We start from the raw sequence: 17,847 nt of genomic DNA on the forward strand, positions 1-17,847 counted from the left end.
ACGATACCACACTTCATCAAGGGTAGTGACTGGCGTATTGTGACGAGCCAGTTGCTCGGCCACCATTGATCAGACGTTATCAAGTGATGAGAGATCTGGAGAATTTGGTGGCCAGAGCAGAGTCGAACATTCTCTGTATCCAGAAAGGCCCGTACAGGACCTGCAACACGCGGTCGTGCATTATCCTGCTGAAATGTAGGGATTCGCAGCGATCGAATGAAGGGTAGAGCCACGGGTCGAAACATATCTGAAATGTAACGTCCACTGTTCAAAGTGCCGTCAATGCGAACAAGAGGTGACCGAGACGTGTAACCGATGGCACCCCATACCATCACGCCGGGTGATACGCCAGTATGGCGATGATGAATACACGCTTCCAATGTACGTTCACCGCGATGTCGCCAAACATGGATGTGACCATCGTGATGCTGTTAAGAGAACCTGGATTCATTCGAAAAATTGACGTTGTGCCATTCGTGCACCCAGGTTCGTCGTTGAGTACACCATCGCAGGCGCTCCTGTCTGTGATGCAGCGTCAAGGGTAACCGCAACCATGGTCTCCGAGCTGATAGTCCATGGTGCTGCAAACGTCGTCGAACTGTTCGTGCAGATGGTTGTTGAGTTGCAAACAGGGATCGAGACGTCGCTACACGATCCGTTACAGCCATGCGGATAAGATACCTGTCATCTCGACTGCTAGTGATACGAGGCCGTTGGGCTCCAGCACGGCGTTCCGTATTATTCTGTTGAACCCACCGATTCCATATTCTGCTAAGAGTCATTGGATCTAGACCAACGCGAGCAGCAATGTCGCGATACGATAAACCGCAATCCTGATAGGCTACAATCCGACCTTTATCAAAGTCCTCCTTACACGAGGCATCGCAACAACGTTTCACCAGGCAACGCCGGTCAACTGCTGTTTGTCTATGAGAAATTGGTTGGAAACATTCCTCATGTCAACTCGTTGTATGTGTCGCCACCGGTGCCAACCTTGTGTGAATGCTCTGAAAAGCTAATCATTTGTATATCACAGCATCTTCATCCTGTCGCTTAAATTTCGCGTCTATAGCATGGCATCTTCGTGGTGCGGCAATTTTAATGGCCAGTAGTGTATAAACGGAGCGCTGTGAGGCAGGCTCTTTTTTTTTCATTTTAGGAACTGTGCCACCATTGAAACGGAGGTAAACAAGGCGGGGCAATGTGTGATTATTTTTCTGTCCGGCAGAGTTTCGTATAAAGTAATCCCCAGAAAGCATGTCGGCTGTGCTGGAGATGGCACGGGAGGCGGCGCGGAAAATATAAATGAAACCGGCCCGGGCCGGCCGGGGAATGCAAATGCCTTCTTTCTTAGCCGGCGCGGCGCTCTCCCGCTCTCACTCATTCATTCGTTCGCACGGCAGCCGGGATGAAATTAAATGGCTTTGTGCAGAGGCTCTTTGTGCACGCGCCGACAGTTATAAGATTAACCAACTCGGCGCACGGCGACGCCCTTGCCGGACGCGCTGCTAATTTTGCTAATTCCGGCGTCGGCGTCGGCGTCGGTCCGAGGGGCCACACAGTATGCGCGGGAAAAGACCGCCGAGGGCGTCCCGCCCTGTACTACGCACCGGTCGTAGGTGGCCGCCCTTCTGCGCGAGGCAGTCTCTTCGCCTGTCCCTCTTACAAGTGCTTCGCTGCTGGGCACTGCCATGCAGTGTACTCGGCTCCGAGAGACTACTAGTGCCGAGCCCGTGGACGCCCTGCAATAAACGTTTAATTTCACTGATTACTCGTATGCTTTGTCTCCCTGTCGACAACACCGGAAAGATTAGATTAGGTTGTTGTTGTTGTGGTCTTCAATCCTGAGCCTGGTTTGATGCAGCTCTCCATGCTACTCTATCCTGTGCAAGCCTCTTCATCTCCCAGTACCTACTGCAGCCTACGTCCTTCTGAATCTGCTTAGTGCATTCATCTCTCGGTCTCCCTCTACGGTTTTTACCCTCCACGCTGCCCTCCAATAGTAAATTGGTGATCCCTTAATGCCTCAGAACATTTCCTACCAACCGATCCCTTCTTCTAGTCAAATTGTGCCACAAGCTTCTCTTCTCCCCAATCCTATTCAATACCTCCTCATTAGTTATATGATCTACCGATCTAATCTTCAGCATTCTTCTGTAGCACCACATTTCGAAAGCTTCTATTCACTTCTTGTCCAAACTAGTTATCGCCCATGTTTCACTTCCATACATGGCTACGCTCCATACTAATACTTTCAGAGACGACTCCCTGACACTTAAATCTATACTCGATGTTAACAAATTTCTCTTCTTCAGAAACGCTTTCCTTGCCATTGCCAGTCTACATTTGATATCCCCTCTACTTCGACCATCATCAGTTATTTAGCTCCCCAAATAGCAAAACTCCTTTACTACTTTCAGTGTCTCATTTCCTAATCTAATTCCCTCTGGATCACCTGACTTAATTCGACTACATTCCATTATCCTCGGTTTGCTTGTGTTGATGTTCATCTTATACCCTCCTTTCAAGACGCTGTCCATTCCTTTCAACTGCTCTTCCAAGTCCTTTGCTGTCTCTGACAGAATTACAATGTCATCGGCGAACCTCAAAGTTTTTATTTCTTCTCCATGGGTTTCAATACCTATTCCGAATTTTTCTTTTGTTTCCTTTACTGCTTGCTCAATATACAGACTGAATAACATGGGGGATAGGCTACAACCCTGTATCACTCCCTTCCCAACCACTCCTTCCCTTTCATGTCCCTCGACTCTTACAACTGCGATCTGGTATCTGTACAAATTGTAAATAGCCTTTTAGGTTAAATTAATCATTCATTTCATAGACCCATAAAAGAGGGAATCCTCCGGGGTGTGGAACACGTCAGATAAACACATTACAAAAATCTAATTAGAAAAACTTGATTTTAATGATCCTCAGTCAATAAACAGTAAAATTATGTACATGAACTAAATTTAAACTTCTAATATTTACGGGTTTAATACTTACATCTGCTTTCATTAAATCCATCATTCAGACATTTGCTAGTTTTTTGGCTATTACAACCAAGTATTGCCAAAAATTAAAGTAAATTATTAATTTCAGTGATAGTTAAGAACAGTCAGATTATGTACAAGATACAAAATTAAACTTTGTAAGTTGGCTGTTTAGGTTTTTATGTTGGTAACGCCACGTAGTGCTCTATATGAAAATCACTGACTCTGCTGTGTGAAGGCTGTGGTTGGTTTGCATTGTTGCAGTATACGCTATTGTAGTGTTGGGCAGTTGGCTGTTAACAGCGTGTAGCGTTGTGCAGTTGGAGGTGAGCCGCCAGCAGTGGTGGATGTGGGGAGAGACATGGCGGAGTTTTGAGAGCGGATGATCTGGACGTGTGTCCATCAGAGAGAGTAAATTTCTAAAACTGGATATCATGAACTATTAAGGTAAATACATTGTTTGTTCTCTATCACAATCTTTCATTTGCTAACTATGCCTATCAGTAGTTAGTGCCTTCAGTAGTTAGAATCTTTTATTTAGCTGGCAGTAGTGGCGCTCGCTGTATTGCATTAGTTCGAGTAACGAAGATTTTTGTGAGGTAAGTGATTCACGAAAGGTATAGGTTATTGTCAGTCAGGGCCATTCTTTTGTAGGGATTTTTGAAGGTCAGATTGCGTTGCGCTAAAAATATTTTGTCAGTTTAGTGTTGATCAGAATAAGTAAAGAGAGAAATGTCTGAGTACGTTCAGTTTTGCTCAGCTGTTTGAAAATCAAATAACGTAAAGGGTTTACCAGCCCAGTAATTCACTAATTTTTCTCAGGGGACGTTTCCACTTCCACTATTCACAGACTTAAGACATACATCTGCCTTCCATACATCCATTATTCACACAGTAGGTATTTACTTCACTGTCACCATCAAGTATTGCCGGCCGCGGTGGTCTAGCGGCTCTAGGCGCTCAGTCCGGAGCCGCGCGACTGCTACAGTAGCAGGTTAGAATCCTGCCTCGGGCATGGATGTGTGTGATGTCCTTAGGTTAGTTAGGTTTACGTAGTTCTAAGTTCTAGGGGACTGATGACCATAGATGTTAAGTCCCATAGTGCTCAGAGCCATTTGAGCCAGCCAATCAAGTATTGTCAAAAATAAAAGTATAATAAATTTTCATTAATATGGTCTACTGCACTTGTTGAGGAAATCATGGATGGAATAGAAGGAGTTGGCCACCAAAAATTCTTTTAAGTTATGTTTAAATCGTGCCTTGTCTGAAACTAAACTCTTAATGGCTGCTGGTAACACATTGAAAATATGGGTTGCCGAATACTGGACTCCTTTCTGGGCAAAAGTAAGTGATTTTAAATCTTTATGTATATTGTTACATATACCTAGTATTGATACTGTGTATTAAGACGTTAGTTGGAAAAAGAGATGTATTATTTACAACAAACTTCATTAAGGAATAAATATACTGAGAAGCTTTGGTTAATATGCCCAATTCTTTGAATAGGTTTACGCATGATGTTCTTGGATTTCCACTACTCATTACTCTTATTGTACGCTTCTGTACCCTAAAAATTTTTTCTCTGTTTCTGGAGTTACCCCAAAATATGATACCATATGACATAATGGAGTGAAAAAAAGCAAAATATGCCAGTGTTTTTATATTTATATCTCCTATGTCTGACATCATTTGCACTGCAAACACAGACTTGTTTAGGCACTTTAGCATTTCGTTAGTATGTTGCTCCCAACTCTATTTATTATCAAGTTGTAATCCCAAGAATTTTACACTCTCAACTTCTCCTATTTTCATGTCATCATATTTTATACACACACCAGAAGGAAATCTCTTAGAAGTTCTGAACTGCATATAGTGGGCCTTTTCAAAGTTCAATGACAGTGAACCGGCTATGAACCACTTATTAATGTCAGTAAAAATTTGATTAGCTGCCCTTTCTAAATTTATATTTGATTTACTATTTATTGCAATGTTTGTATCATCTGCAAATAAGACAAACTTGGCATCTAGTAATGTAACAGATGACAGGTCATTAATATACACAAGAAACAGTAGTGGACCTAGAATGGAACCTTGGGGAACACCACATGTAAGACTGGACTGGAAGTAAGAGGGGCGACTTCGTACATGGTGCATACAAAAAGAAACAAGCTGGATGCTGTAAAATAAAACACGCTGAAAGTATAGTAGTGGCATTTCGGCATAGCAACCCTTGTTGAGTGGGAGGAGAGAACTACAGCAAACCGTCAGCGGTAATTTAACTATCAATTTATTGGCAACAGGTTTCGACGATGCGCTTCGTGATCATCAGTCTCTAAAAGTAATATAAAATCAGCTACATTAACAACAGCATGACGTCCAAAGGAAAATTGTACCTAGAGTTAAAATATGTAACACATACTTATCCTATTGTTACAAACAGTCTATATAGAACCTCAATGTTGTGTTAGTACAGCTATGCAAACGGTCGCCTACAGTAATAACAATGTATCGTGAAAATAGAAATGATTACCTATATTTAAACCCATTAAGGAATTAATAACGTACCTATTTGAAAGATTAAAATAATGAAAACCAATACATATCACATCGAACAGCATCCCATTTTATGACTTGTATATTTAGAATACCCATATGGATTTTCAGATTGTAAGGGTCATACCTCATTGTAAGCGAATAGTGTTGACACTATAGTAATAAAGTCATACCTACATGACCCATCTATATCTCATGGCCCAAAAGAGTGACAGTTTTGATGAATGGTTCTATTTTTATTGGTTGGTCTTCTTCTTCGTATCTGTTCTTCGTACAAATTTCTATAGGTTTATGACTGGTTTTGTCCTCTCAATTTTGCTTAGTTCTTTAGGCGTTGTACTTTAGCTTCTATACTGTATATGGGCATCCGTTTTCATTTTTGTTGGTGCTTAAGACATAGACCAGTTGTACAGTTGCCTGTACCTGATACCACAATATAATGTTTGTAATTACGTTGTATGCACGATCATGCCGAAGAGTAGTGGGTATTTATTTGCGTAATGTCATTAACCACGTATTTTTATTTATGTCGCTTATTGTGATACATAATTGTTTCCATTATTTTAGCCTCGCATGTACGTACATCACTGGTTCTGGAATAGGTGTTAATTGTGTATAGGTACTCATTTCTGTTTTCCCATTACACACATTACATTGTTTGTGAAGTGATTGAGTTTTACTATAGGTGACAGTTTGCATAACAGTACTGACATAGAGCACAACATGATGATTACACCCCAATACATATATGGCGTAAACATCTTGTTGTGCTCTATGTTAGTACTGCTATTGACACGGCCATCTATATATATTTTTTAATCCTAGGTAGTATTTTGCTTTTGACGTCATGCTGTTGTTAGTGTAGCTGCATGTTTATTACTTTTAGGGGCTGATGATGATGAAGTGTATCTGCAAAACTTGGTGCCAATAAATTGATAATGAAATTACAGCCGACGGTAATGTTGAAAACCGTGTAATGTCATTGTCTGCGGAAGAAGATGCGGTCTTTTTAAGAGCGCCGACATCCCAAACTCGGCTCTAGATGGACAGGAGTGCACTCCTAAGGGACAACAGAGTCAGCACGTGCACGCGTCTACCATCCACTGCACTCACCAACTTGATCACATATTTTAAAGAGAAAAAAGGCATACCTGCAAGATATCAGCCTCAGTAATCGATCCGCCTGAATATTTGGGGCATGTTTCTGAAAGTACGTAGTTACACCATCTGAAAGTATAAGTTCCAGACATTAAAGCGCACCACCTGTTTGTAACACTTACCGCCCAAATTCACCCACCCAATGTCCGAGCGCGATGTACAGTACGTTGGAGTGACAAACGTAGCTCTATTAGTGATCTTCCCATCGTGACTGTTAATTGTTCATTTGTTTTACGTAACGATGGTTCCGGCTTTGTAGCCATTCTCAAGCGCACGTTGAAAAATTAAAATAGATCTGACCTGTCTTTGACACGTCATCGCCGAAAAAATACATTTCTGTTCACATAGGTAGCTGGTCTATAAGAACAGAAATATGTTTCTTCGACGATGACATGTCACAGACAGGTCAGATATATTCTATCAGTTCAACAGTCAAATGGCGTAAATTTCACTTAAAAAAAGAAAAAAGAATGAAAGGCTCTCCAATTCGCTGGATGTTGAAGGTTAGGGGTGAGGAGGGGGAAGGTGGACACATCTGTCAAACGTGTTTTGATATCTTGTCCGAGAATGCATGTTATTTTGTGCGAGAAACATCATAAGTACGTCAACCTCACGCACATATGCATTCAATAACATATTAACAATATTATCGTACTGACGTTCCGCTTCTCTACGTATGTATAAAATCCGAAAGATTGGACCCAAGTGAATTAATAATTATTATTAAAAGAAGTTAATGATTTTCCATTTAGCATTTAATCATGTCAGTCTCGTTAAAGAACAGCGCGTCTCACTTTAACAGTGCCAGCTTTAAAGTCCAAGAAAGATAAAGCACAACAGCAATATTAATAGTTAAATAGTGCTACGCTACTTCCTTAATATCAAACTCATTCGTTTCATTCATTGTGAATCAGAACTTAAAAATGTTGAAAGAAAATAAATCTCTAGTATCAGCCTTAGGTTAGGAACCGGGCACTTTCACACAATGGACAAAGCATGTTGAAAATGTCGAAGAGTATTTCACAGGCCTCTTACTCACTCTACGCTACACTTCTTGGCGCTCGGGTATTAAGTAGCTACGTGCGAGGAAGCTTAGAAACTGTACTTTCAGAAGGAAATAACCGCCCACTGTCGGGATTACGGCTCAAATTTTCACGCGATATCGATTGCTGGAGCTAATATCTTGATAGTGTGATTTTCCACATAAATATTTGAGGTCAGTCAGGTGACGTTCCCTTGTCTGTCGTGCTGAAAACAGAGGAATGAAGGCTTCAGAGGAAGAGTGAAGGTGTTCCGTGCGTTTCCTGACAGCGGTAGGCGTGCGATGAATTTCATCCAAAAATGGCACAAGTGCATATGGAGAGCACTGCACCCCGTTGCAAGGGGCATAGCATGACACAAGGGATTCAGGGAAGAACGGATGTTGTTGACGAAGATGCACGAATGAACACTAAAGCAGATTACCGATAACATCGTCCAGCAGGTGGATGCTGTCATTACCCGAGACCTGTGAGTTGCGGTAGCAGTCATTGCCACAGATGCTCCATTCTATTGGAAGTGTTTACCGCATAATTAAGGGCAGTTCGAAATTCTACGAAGTGTGCTCCCCATTGATGCCTCACAGACATCAGCCAGCACAGGAAGCATGTCGAATGGGAGTCACCCTTGAAAATTTGCAGCGCTATGCCAAAGAAATAAATGAGTTCCTCTCACAAATAGTCACTGGAGTCGAAAAATGGTGTCATCATTTCAAACTCGAGTCAAAATAACAAAGTCTCCAGTGGAAGCACACAGGTTTGCTGCCCCCCAAAATATCCATATCTGTCTATGTAAGTGCGGGTAAGGTTAAACTTACGTTCTTCTTTGACCAAAAGAGTCCCTTTAAGCGCAGCGATACTCACAAACTTCGACCACCTTTCACGAAGCGATCAAATAGAAACGACCAGGGCATTTCATCCCCCAAACAGCTAACAGAGTCAGGGGCCCTCGCAGACTTTCAAATGGCAAGTTATCTGCCGCCCTTCATGGTTCAGGTCTGTCTCCCTGCGATTATTTCAATTTTGGTGAGTTAAAGAAGCCTCCGAGAGGCAAACTATTCATCTCGGGTGAGAACGTGAAGTAGTACATTCGGATCTGGTTCACGATGCAGCCCTTGGAATTTTACAGGCTGCCGTTCACTACCCCAGGTCACAGTAGGACAAGTGCCTCAGCAGCGAGGAGCGATACTCTTGAAGTAACGATAAAATTTTTCTATTTTTAGGCCTCCATCTCGTTTCTTTAATGCCCCTAACATGTTTTATTTACCTGCAAGAGGTTTTTGTTACTATAATTCCTCATGTTGTTATGCTGTGGTCTTTTGGGATCTGTTAAATAGCCATCTACATCTACATCTACATGGATACTCTGCAAATAACAGTTAAATGCCTGGCAGAGGGTTCATCGAACCACCTTCACAGTTCTCTATTATTCCAATCTCGTATAGCGCGCGTAAAGAATGAACACCTGTATCTTTCCGTACGAGCTCTGATTTTCTTTATTTTACCGTGGTGATCATTCCTCCCTAAGTACGTCGGTGTCAACAAAATGTTTCGCATTCGGAGGAGAAAGTTGGTGACTAGAATTGCGTGAGCAGATTCCGACGCAACGAACAACGCCTTTCTTTTAATGATGTCCAGTCCAAATCCTGTATCATTTCTGTGACACTCTCTCCCATATTTCGCGATAATACAAAACGTGCTGCCTTTCTTTGAACTTTTTCGATGTACTCCGTCACTTCTATCTGGTAAGGATCCCACACCACGCAGCAGCATTCTAAAAGAGGACGGACAAGGGGAGTGTAGGCAGTCTTCTTAATAGGTCTGTTACAGAATGAGATTTTCACTCTGCAGCGGAGTGTGCGCTGATATGAAACTTCCTGGCAGATTAAAACTGTGTGCCCGACCGAGACTCGAACTTGGGACCTTTGCCTTTCGCGGGCATGTGCTCTACCAACTGAGCTACCGAAGCACGACTCACGCCCGGTACTCACAGCTTTACTTCTGCCAGTACCTCGTCTCCTACCTTCCAAACTTTACAGAAGCTCTCCTGCGAACCTTGCAGAACTAAGACTCCTGAAAGAAAGGATATTGCGGAGACATGGCTTAGCTACAGCCTGGGGGATGTTTCCAGAATGAGTTTTGCACTCTGCAGCGGAGTGTGCGCTGATATGAAACTTCCTGGCAGATTAAAACCGTGTGCCCGACCGAGACTCGAACTCGGGACCTTTGCCTTTCGCGGGCAAGTGCTCTACCAACTGAGCTACCGAAGCACGACTCACGCCCGGTACTCACAGCTTTAGGAGATGAGGTACTGGCAGAAGTAAAGCTTTCAGTCAATTACTACGAACTGTGACCTCTCTGGCAGGAATTCATAAATCCAGTCATATAACTGAAACGATATTCCATAAGCAAGCAATTTCACTACAAGCCGCTTGTGTGGTTACAGTGTCAAAAGCCCTCCGGAAATCCAGACATACGGAATCGATCTGAGATCCCTCGTCGGAAGCACTCAGCACTTCGTGTGAATAAAGAACTAGTTGTGTTCCACAGGAACGATGTTTTGTAAACCCATGTTGACTGTGTGTCAATAGACAGTTTTCTTGGAGGTAATTCATAATGTTCGAACACAATATATGTTCTAAAATCCTGCTACATATCCAAGTTAACGATATGGGTCTGTAATTTAGTGGATTACTCATACTATCTTTCTTGAATATTGGTGTGACCTGTGCAACTTTCCAGTCTTTGGGTACGGATTTTTCGTCGAGCAAACGGTTGTATATGATTGTTAAGTATGGAGCTAATGCATCAGCATACTCCGAAAGGAACCTAATTGTTATACAGACTGGACCAGAAGACTTGCTTTTATTAAGTGATTTGAGTTGCTTCACTACTCCGAGGATATTTACTTCTACGTTACTCATGTTGGCAGCTGTTCGCGATTCGAATTTTGGAATGTTTACTTCGTCTTCTTCATCCCCGTTTGCAGAGGCATCTGCTGGGCGGAGGTATCATAGCTTCCACGTCAACTGTACTCAGAGGTCTTTTTGTTTTAGCAATCTGCTTCTGTGTTATATTACATCATCTTCCAGAACTCTAATTCCGGTGATCGCGTGGATACCTGGTAATAATGATCTGACAGAGGGTACAAAAGATCTTTACCTGCTGTGCGGAACGTCCTCTCTTCTTTGTAGTGTGAAGACGGCAACACGTGTGGCACGACGTATCGTAGAGAGATGAGATGTGACACATTCTGGTACTGCAGATCATTTGGTTTCTGCATGCAGAAGTGTGGAGGTTGCTTGGTACGCTACCGACAGCACACGATCTGTGTGGCGAGCCTGGACACGTTGACTGTGTGTCAATAGACAGTTTTCTTGGAGGTAATTCATAATGTTCGAACACAATATATGTTCTAAAATCCTGCTACATATCCAAGTTAACGATATGAGCCTGTAATTTAGTGCATTACTCATACTATCTTTCTTGAATATTGGTGTGACCTGTGCAACTTTCCAGTCTTTGGGTACGGATTTTTCGTCGAGCAAACGGTTGTATATGATTGTTAAGTATGGAGCTAATGCATCAGCATACTCCGAAAGGAACCAGGCAGCGCTTACAAAGGAATATATAGCAGTGCACATATTTGCGCATGTACAGCACAAACCATAGTACTTACAATCAAGGACAATGCACCATGTCAAAGAGAAGAAAGAGACGATTAGTAGATATGCACACTGCCGGAAAAAATTATTACACCCTTTTAGAGGTTTCCAGTTCACTCGAAATTTATTGTTGCAACAGTGCTTGTAGAGAACATGAAATGACTTCATTTACACACATCCCTGGCCAACATAACACGTCTACTGCAATTTTTTCCCTTCAATCTACATTTATCATCTGCGTTGCCTAGTTGACACAGAACCTAGGAAAATGAATGTAAAAAAAATGAAATGTCCTTGAAATAAAAGCTATAATTTACTCCATCCCTTATGGGGATCATTGCACACGGAGCTCTCTTTCTAGACCTTTTTTGTGCCAGGCAACAAAGCATTCAAATTGGAATTCCACATTGCACAAAGAGCATTGTTTCCTTGCATTTTCTTACAAATTCCACATTTTCTTTGTTTCCGCAGTGTAGTGTGCTCCATCACGTCCCTGGTTCTGAAATTTCTGAGTTGAGCTGTAACATGTGATGTGTATGCCTTCACTTTCTGTGGTACACTTACTTTTTTGGTTCATTAGAGCATTTCGAGTCACCATTACTCTCATTTCTGAGAGTTCTTTCATCAAACGGAAACGTGCAAAAAACTTGTAAAAATATGTTTTGTAAAGCTGAGAAAAAGGCCGAACAGATATAACATTCAGAACGGCGTATCTCAAAACTGAAACATCACTTGAATTCTTCGATTTTCCTTCATGGACTAACACACGATAGCGGTAGCCGCTCCAGGAACAGGAAATGACGTATTCTTTAAATACATATCGCACTGGTTTCTCGAGAATGAATTGTCTTAGATAATGATGTCCGTGATATCGCACCGTTTGCTCATCGATGCTCAGGCTATCAGCAAAAAACTTGAAATTGTTTCTCACGATGTCAATCATGGGACGAATTTTGAGCCGCGCGGGAGTAGCAGAGCGGTCTAAGGCGCTGCATTCATGGACTGTGCGGCTGGTCCCGGCGGAGGTTCAAGTTCTCCCTCGGACATGGGTGTGTGTGCGTTTGTCCTTAGGATAATTTTGGCTAAGTAGTGTGTAAGCTTAGGGACTGATGACCTTAGCAGTTAAGTCCCATAAGATTTCACACACATTTGAACATTTTTTAAACGAATTTTGAAATGTTTATTCTTTTCGTCAGTTGGGATTTGGTTCATATGTGTGTTATGATTCAAGCGCTGGTGTCGCTTGCTTTCTAAATACCAGTTGAGATTCATACACTGTCGTACACATCTTATATCAAAGTCGTCACCTTCAATCCCATATCGCTGTTCCTGTAGTAGAGCAGTATACCTAACAACGATTATATGCAGTTATAGGATAACTCAAAGCTGTGATTATTCTTCTGTGTAGCATATCGGACACTTTCAGTGGAAATGAAGTTCGGAAACTGGTGTCAAAATGCATTTCCACTATTCAATTTCTGTTTGACTGGGATAGGTTTTCTGTAAGTTACATCTTCTGCTGTCCAATAACCAAGTGATGTTAGCTTTCATTTTGTTCTTCCGATGGCGTGCATTTTCCGCGTCCTCCCTTTCTTCATCAGTGTGAACTTCCAAAGTACCTGTAACATCAGCTGGATGAGTATCTTCCAGTCAGCACAGACATCTCATCTACGCTACCTGGAGGTATCTTGACAATGTCATTGGTCCATTCACTTTGGTATTAATAAAATGCTTCAGCTGTATTTAATACTTTATTTTTAGATCACTACTGGTTTCTTGGCACTAAAGGCACAGCTTCAGGTGAACATGTAACTAAAACATTAGAGTTGAAAAGCTTGTAACTTTGTACCCAAAATTTGTTGTCCATCTGGGCAAAACACTAGTAAAAGGCGGTATGTCATGGAATAAAACAGCTGGATTGCAATCCAGTATGATGGATGGGCCCACTTCTCTGGTCTATATGGTCTTGCGAATGGGGAAGTGGCCACGTGCTGTGTCAATATGGCATTAATCATAAACGCCAGCTCGGGTACAAATTGTATTATTACTAGCATTTTCTCTATAGCTTCCCCTGTGTATGCAATCGACATACATACTGAATGCATCTCCTCTTTCAGAGCATCTCCTTTTCTCCCTCTCTGCTGCCTCTGTCCATCTGATTCTCTCACCTCTGTCTCGTTCTCGCTACACTCTGTCACTTTTCCTCCCACACTCTTTGCCCATTTCCTCCACTCCCTCTCTCTGGCTATATCTTCCTCCCTCTCCCTCTGACAATATCCCCCTACCTGTCTCTCCATCTTGGCCTCCCTCTCTTACTTTTCCACCTGTCCACCACCCCTCCAGACCTTTCACCTGTCTCATGCCTCTCACATCTCCCACTCCACTCCCTTACCCCTCTGTCTACCTCTTCCTCCGCCTTTCACTGTCCATTACATCTTCTGGCCATCTCAGCCTGTCTCCAGCCATGCTCCTTGACATGCATAGCCCCTGCAACACAGTTCACTAAAGCAAGCTGACTACTCCCAAAACACACCTGTTATATAGGGCAGCTTGCATTTTGGGGACCAGCAAAACCATTTCTGGCCCCAGACATGTAGGCTGCCCTGAAGAGCAAGTCGATTTGGCAGGCCAATACTGTTCACACATGATGTGCCTGTCATGCATAGCAGCCTATATGCCAGGGGCTTTAAAAAACGCGTTTTACCAAAACCTCTGCTCCTATTGGAGCTTATAAAATCTACAGTGCTGATCTTCATGAGGCCTGCAGCTTCCTTGCCATATTTGATTGAAATTGACTCAGGAGTTTGGGAAGAGATCCCTGATGCACATACATACACTCTGCTTTGTGTATAAGCAGATTGATAATTTTGTTTAGTATACATTAGCTTGGGATACTAACAGCCACATACCATAAATACACTACTGGCCATTAAAGTTTCTACACCAAGAAGAAATGCAGATGATAAACAGGTATTCATTGGACAAAGATGTTATACAAGAACTGACGTGTGACGACATTTTCACGCAGTACCCAGAACAACCACCTCTGGCTGTAATAACGGCCTTGATACACTTGGGCATTGAGTCAAACAGAGCTTGGATGGCGTGTACAGGTACAGCTGCCCATGCAGGTTCAACACAATACCACAGTTTATCAAGAGTAGTGACTGGCATATTGTGACGAGCTAATTGCGCGGCCACCATTGACCAGACGTTTTCAATTGGTGAGAGATCTGGAGAGTGTGTGGCCAGGGCAGCAGTCGAACATTTTCTGTATCCGGAAAGGCCCGTACAGGACCTGCAACATGCGGTCGTGCATTATCCTACAGAAATGTAGGATTTCGCAGGGATCGAATGAAGGGTAGAGCCACAGGTCGTAACAAATGTGAAATATAATGTCCACTGTTCAAAGTGCCGTAGATGCGAACATGAGGTGACCCAGACGTGTAACCAATGGCATCCCATACCATCACGCCTGGTGATACGCCAGTATGGCGATGACGAATTCACGCTTCCAATGCGCATTCACCGCGATGTCGCCAAACACGGATGCGACCATCATGATGCTGTAAACAGAGCCTGGACTCATCCGAAAAATTACGTTTTGCCATTCTTGCACCCAGGTTCGTCGTTGAGTACACCATCGCAGGCGCTCCTGTCTGTGATGCAGCATCAAGGGTAACCGCAACCATGGTCTCTGAGCTGATAGTCCATGCTGCTGCAAACGTCGTCGAACCGTTCGTGCATTGGTTGTTGTCTTGCAAACGTCCCCATCAGTAGACTCAGGGTCCGAGACGTAACTGCAGAATCCGTTACAGCCATGCGGATAAGATGCCTGTCATCTCGACTGCTAGTGATACGAGGCTGTTGGGATCCAGCACAGCGTTCCGTATTACCCTCCTGAACCCACCGATTCCATATTCTGCTAACAGTCATTGGATCTCGACCAACGCGAGCAGCAATGTCGCGATACGATATACCACAATCGCGATAGGCTACAATCCGACCTTTATAAAAGTCGAAAACGTGATGGTACGCATTTCTCCTCCTTACTCGAGGCATCACAACAACGTTTCACCAGGCAACGCTGGTCAACTGCTGTTTGTGTATGAGAAATCGGTTGGAAACTTTCCTCATGTCAGCACGTTGTAGGTGTCGCCACCGGCGCCAACCTTGTGTTAATGCTCTGAACAGCTAATCATTTGCATATCACAGCATCTTCTTCCTGTCGCTTAAATTTCGCGTCTGTAGCACATCTTCGTGGTGTAGCAATTTTAATGGCCAGTAGTGTATTTTACCCACTTGAGACTTGAAATGAGATGAAAACATTTTATTCGGACTCTCCATGCGCTCTTGAAATATTCTCTACTCCTCAGACAACTTGCCGATCCGAGTTGCTGCTTAAAGAAACGGTAACTGCCGAGGGGAAGCGCGCGGAGGTCGGATAGAAGACGTAATCCATTCGCGGAATGAGCCCGAATGACGGTAGTCGTCGTGCCGATGAAGCGTGAAGTTGTAATTCGACTCCGGCAGGGCGGCAGGCGTCGTTAATTGTGTAATGCGGACCATCGTCGTCCTCACGCGCCGCCGCCTCCGGGTCTGCCTAATGGAGCGGCCGGGGGTGGGCGGCCGGGCCGTGTCTTGCCGGCACCTCTGCCCGGAGGCGGAGGCGGAGGCGGAGGCGGCGCCTGCGGGGGCGGCCAGCAGACTCTTCCCGCTGCCGGTCCATTGATTTTTGTGGCCGACGCGCGCAGGAAATTGATGTCGGCGCTTAACGACTTCGCGTCGCGGCGCGGAGCGTCGCGGCGCGTCGCAGCCCGCAGTCCCCTGGGGCGGCCCGTCGTGTCCGGGCCCAGAGGTGCCCCGCCGTCCAGCCCAGCCTGCTACCCGGCGCCGTGGCTGATAGCTCCGCCACACCATAGACGAAGTGTCTCTGGTGCGTTTTACGGAACATTTGCAGTTATGTGCATTTTTTGAGCTATCTTTTACTCTTTAGTAGACGTCATTCTGTAATAAAATTACCAATCCTAACCAAATAATCTCCACAGCTTGCACCCCCAAACGCTGTACGTAAGTTTCTAGTATTCGTGTCCACTCCCCCTCTCCCCCTCTCACCCCTTTCCGCATGAGTCATTTAAACTGGTCATAAAAGAATAAAACCTAAACTCCGCCCGAACAGGCCATGTAGTCCCAACAGTACCGACTGGTCGCCATGTCATCCTCAGCCCATAGGCGCCACTGGACGTGGATGTGGTCAGCACACCGCTCTGCCAGTCGAATGTCAGATTTCGAGGCCAAGTCATAAAAGAATGGGAGCGGTTTAAGCCTTCAGTCGGTCCTAGAATTGTTTTCTACCAACTATCACTTTACTCAAATTAAATGGTTCAAATGGCTCTGAGCACTATGGGGCTTAACTTCTGAGGTCACCAGTCCCCTAGAACTACGTAAACCTAACTAACCTAAGGACATCACACACATCCATGCGTTTCTTCAGAAATGCTTTTCTTCCCATTGCCAGTCTACATTTTATATCCTCTCTACTTCGACCATCATAAGTTATTTTGCTCCCCAAATAGCAAAATTCCTTTACTACTTTAAGCGTCTCATTTCCTAATCTAATTCCCGCAGCATGACCCGATTTAATTCGACCAAATTCCATTATCCTCGTTTTGCTTTTTTTGATGTTCATCTTATATCTTCCTTTCAAGACACTGTCCATTCCGTTCAGGTGCTGTTCCAGGTCCTTTGTTGCTTTTTTTGATGTTCAACTTATATCTTCCTTTCAAGACACTGTCCATTCCGTTCAGCTGCTCTTCCAGGTCCTTTGCTGTCTCTGACTAGTGCACTAGTTCCTATGCCAAAATGTATGATTGTCAACGTCCATAGTAAACCTCTCTTGGCATGTAACTCTGATGATAGTTGTGGTGTCGTCCGAAGTGCGAGGTGCAAAGCGAGACTGGTACCTCGCAACACAACCACAAGCGAAAACAGTGGCTGGAGGCCACGCCGACGAATGAGACACACCGGTACAGCCACACCAGTAACAGTTTCGCTACGCTGCAGCAACAGCGCTTCTGCTTACAGCCGAACTTAGTACCACTCAGATAGTCGGCGATCATGGACGAATTTTGGAATTTGTGATAAGGTACTATGGGACCAAACTGCTGAGGTCATCGGTCCCTAAGCCTATACCATACTTAACCTAACTTAAGCTAACTTACGCTAACGACCACACACACACCCATGCCCGAGGGAGGACTCGAACCTCCAACGGGGACAGTCCCGCGAACCGTGACAGGGCGCCCTGGACTGCGCAGTTACCCCGCGCGGCTGACTAAGACGATAGTAGCGTCTTGCAACAGGTCAGCACTGTGATCAGAACTCTACGTGGAAGTTATTATTAAACATACTTTGAGTAAGAGCTGTATTTTGTCTGTTTAA

The 17,847-nt window shown here is 43.9% G+C and overlaps 1 protein-coding gene across 1 annotated transcript in view; it reads right to left on the reverse strand.

The window, feature by feature from the left end:
• Nucleotides 1-1,465: 1,465 nt before the first annotated feature.
• LOC124803254 (basic salivary proline-rich protein 1-like) overlaps nt 1,466-17,847 on the reverse strand; it is a 159,141-nt gene continuing 142,759 nt past the window's right edge. Inside the window, exons 2-3 of the mRNA XM_047264436.1 lie at nt 15,988-16,286; nt 1,466-1,742 (exon numbers count right to left, since the gene is read on the reverse strand). Of these exons, the coding sequence (XP_047120392.1) occupies nt 1,466-1,742; nt 15,988-16,286 (576 nt within the window). The remainder of the gene's footprint in view (nt 1,743-15,987; nt 16,287-17,847) is intronic.

Source organism: Schistocerca piceifrons, chromosome 6 (assembly GCF_021461385.2).
Source record: "Schistocerca piceifrons isolate TAMUIC-IGC-003096 chromosome 6, iqSchPice1.1, whole genome shotgun sequence".
Taxonomy (NCBI): domain Eukaryota; kingdom Metazoa; phylum Arthropoda; class Insecta; order Orthoptera; family Acrididae; genus Schistocerca; species Schistocerca piceifrons.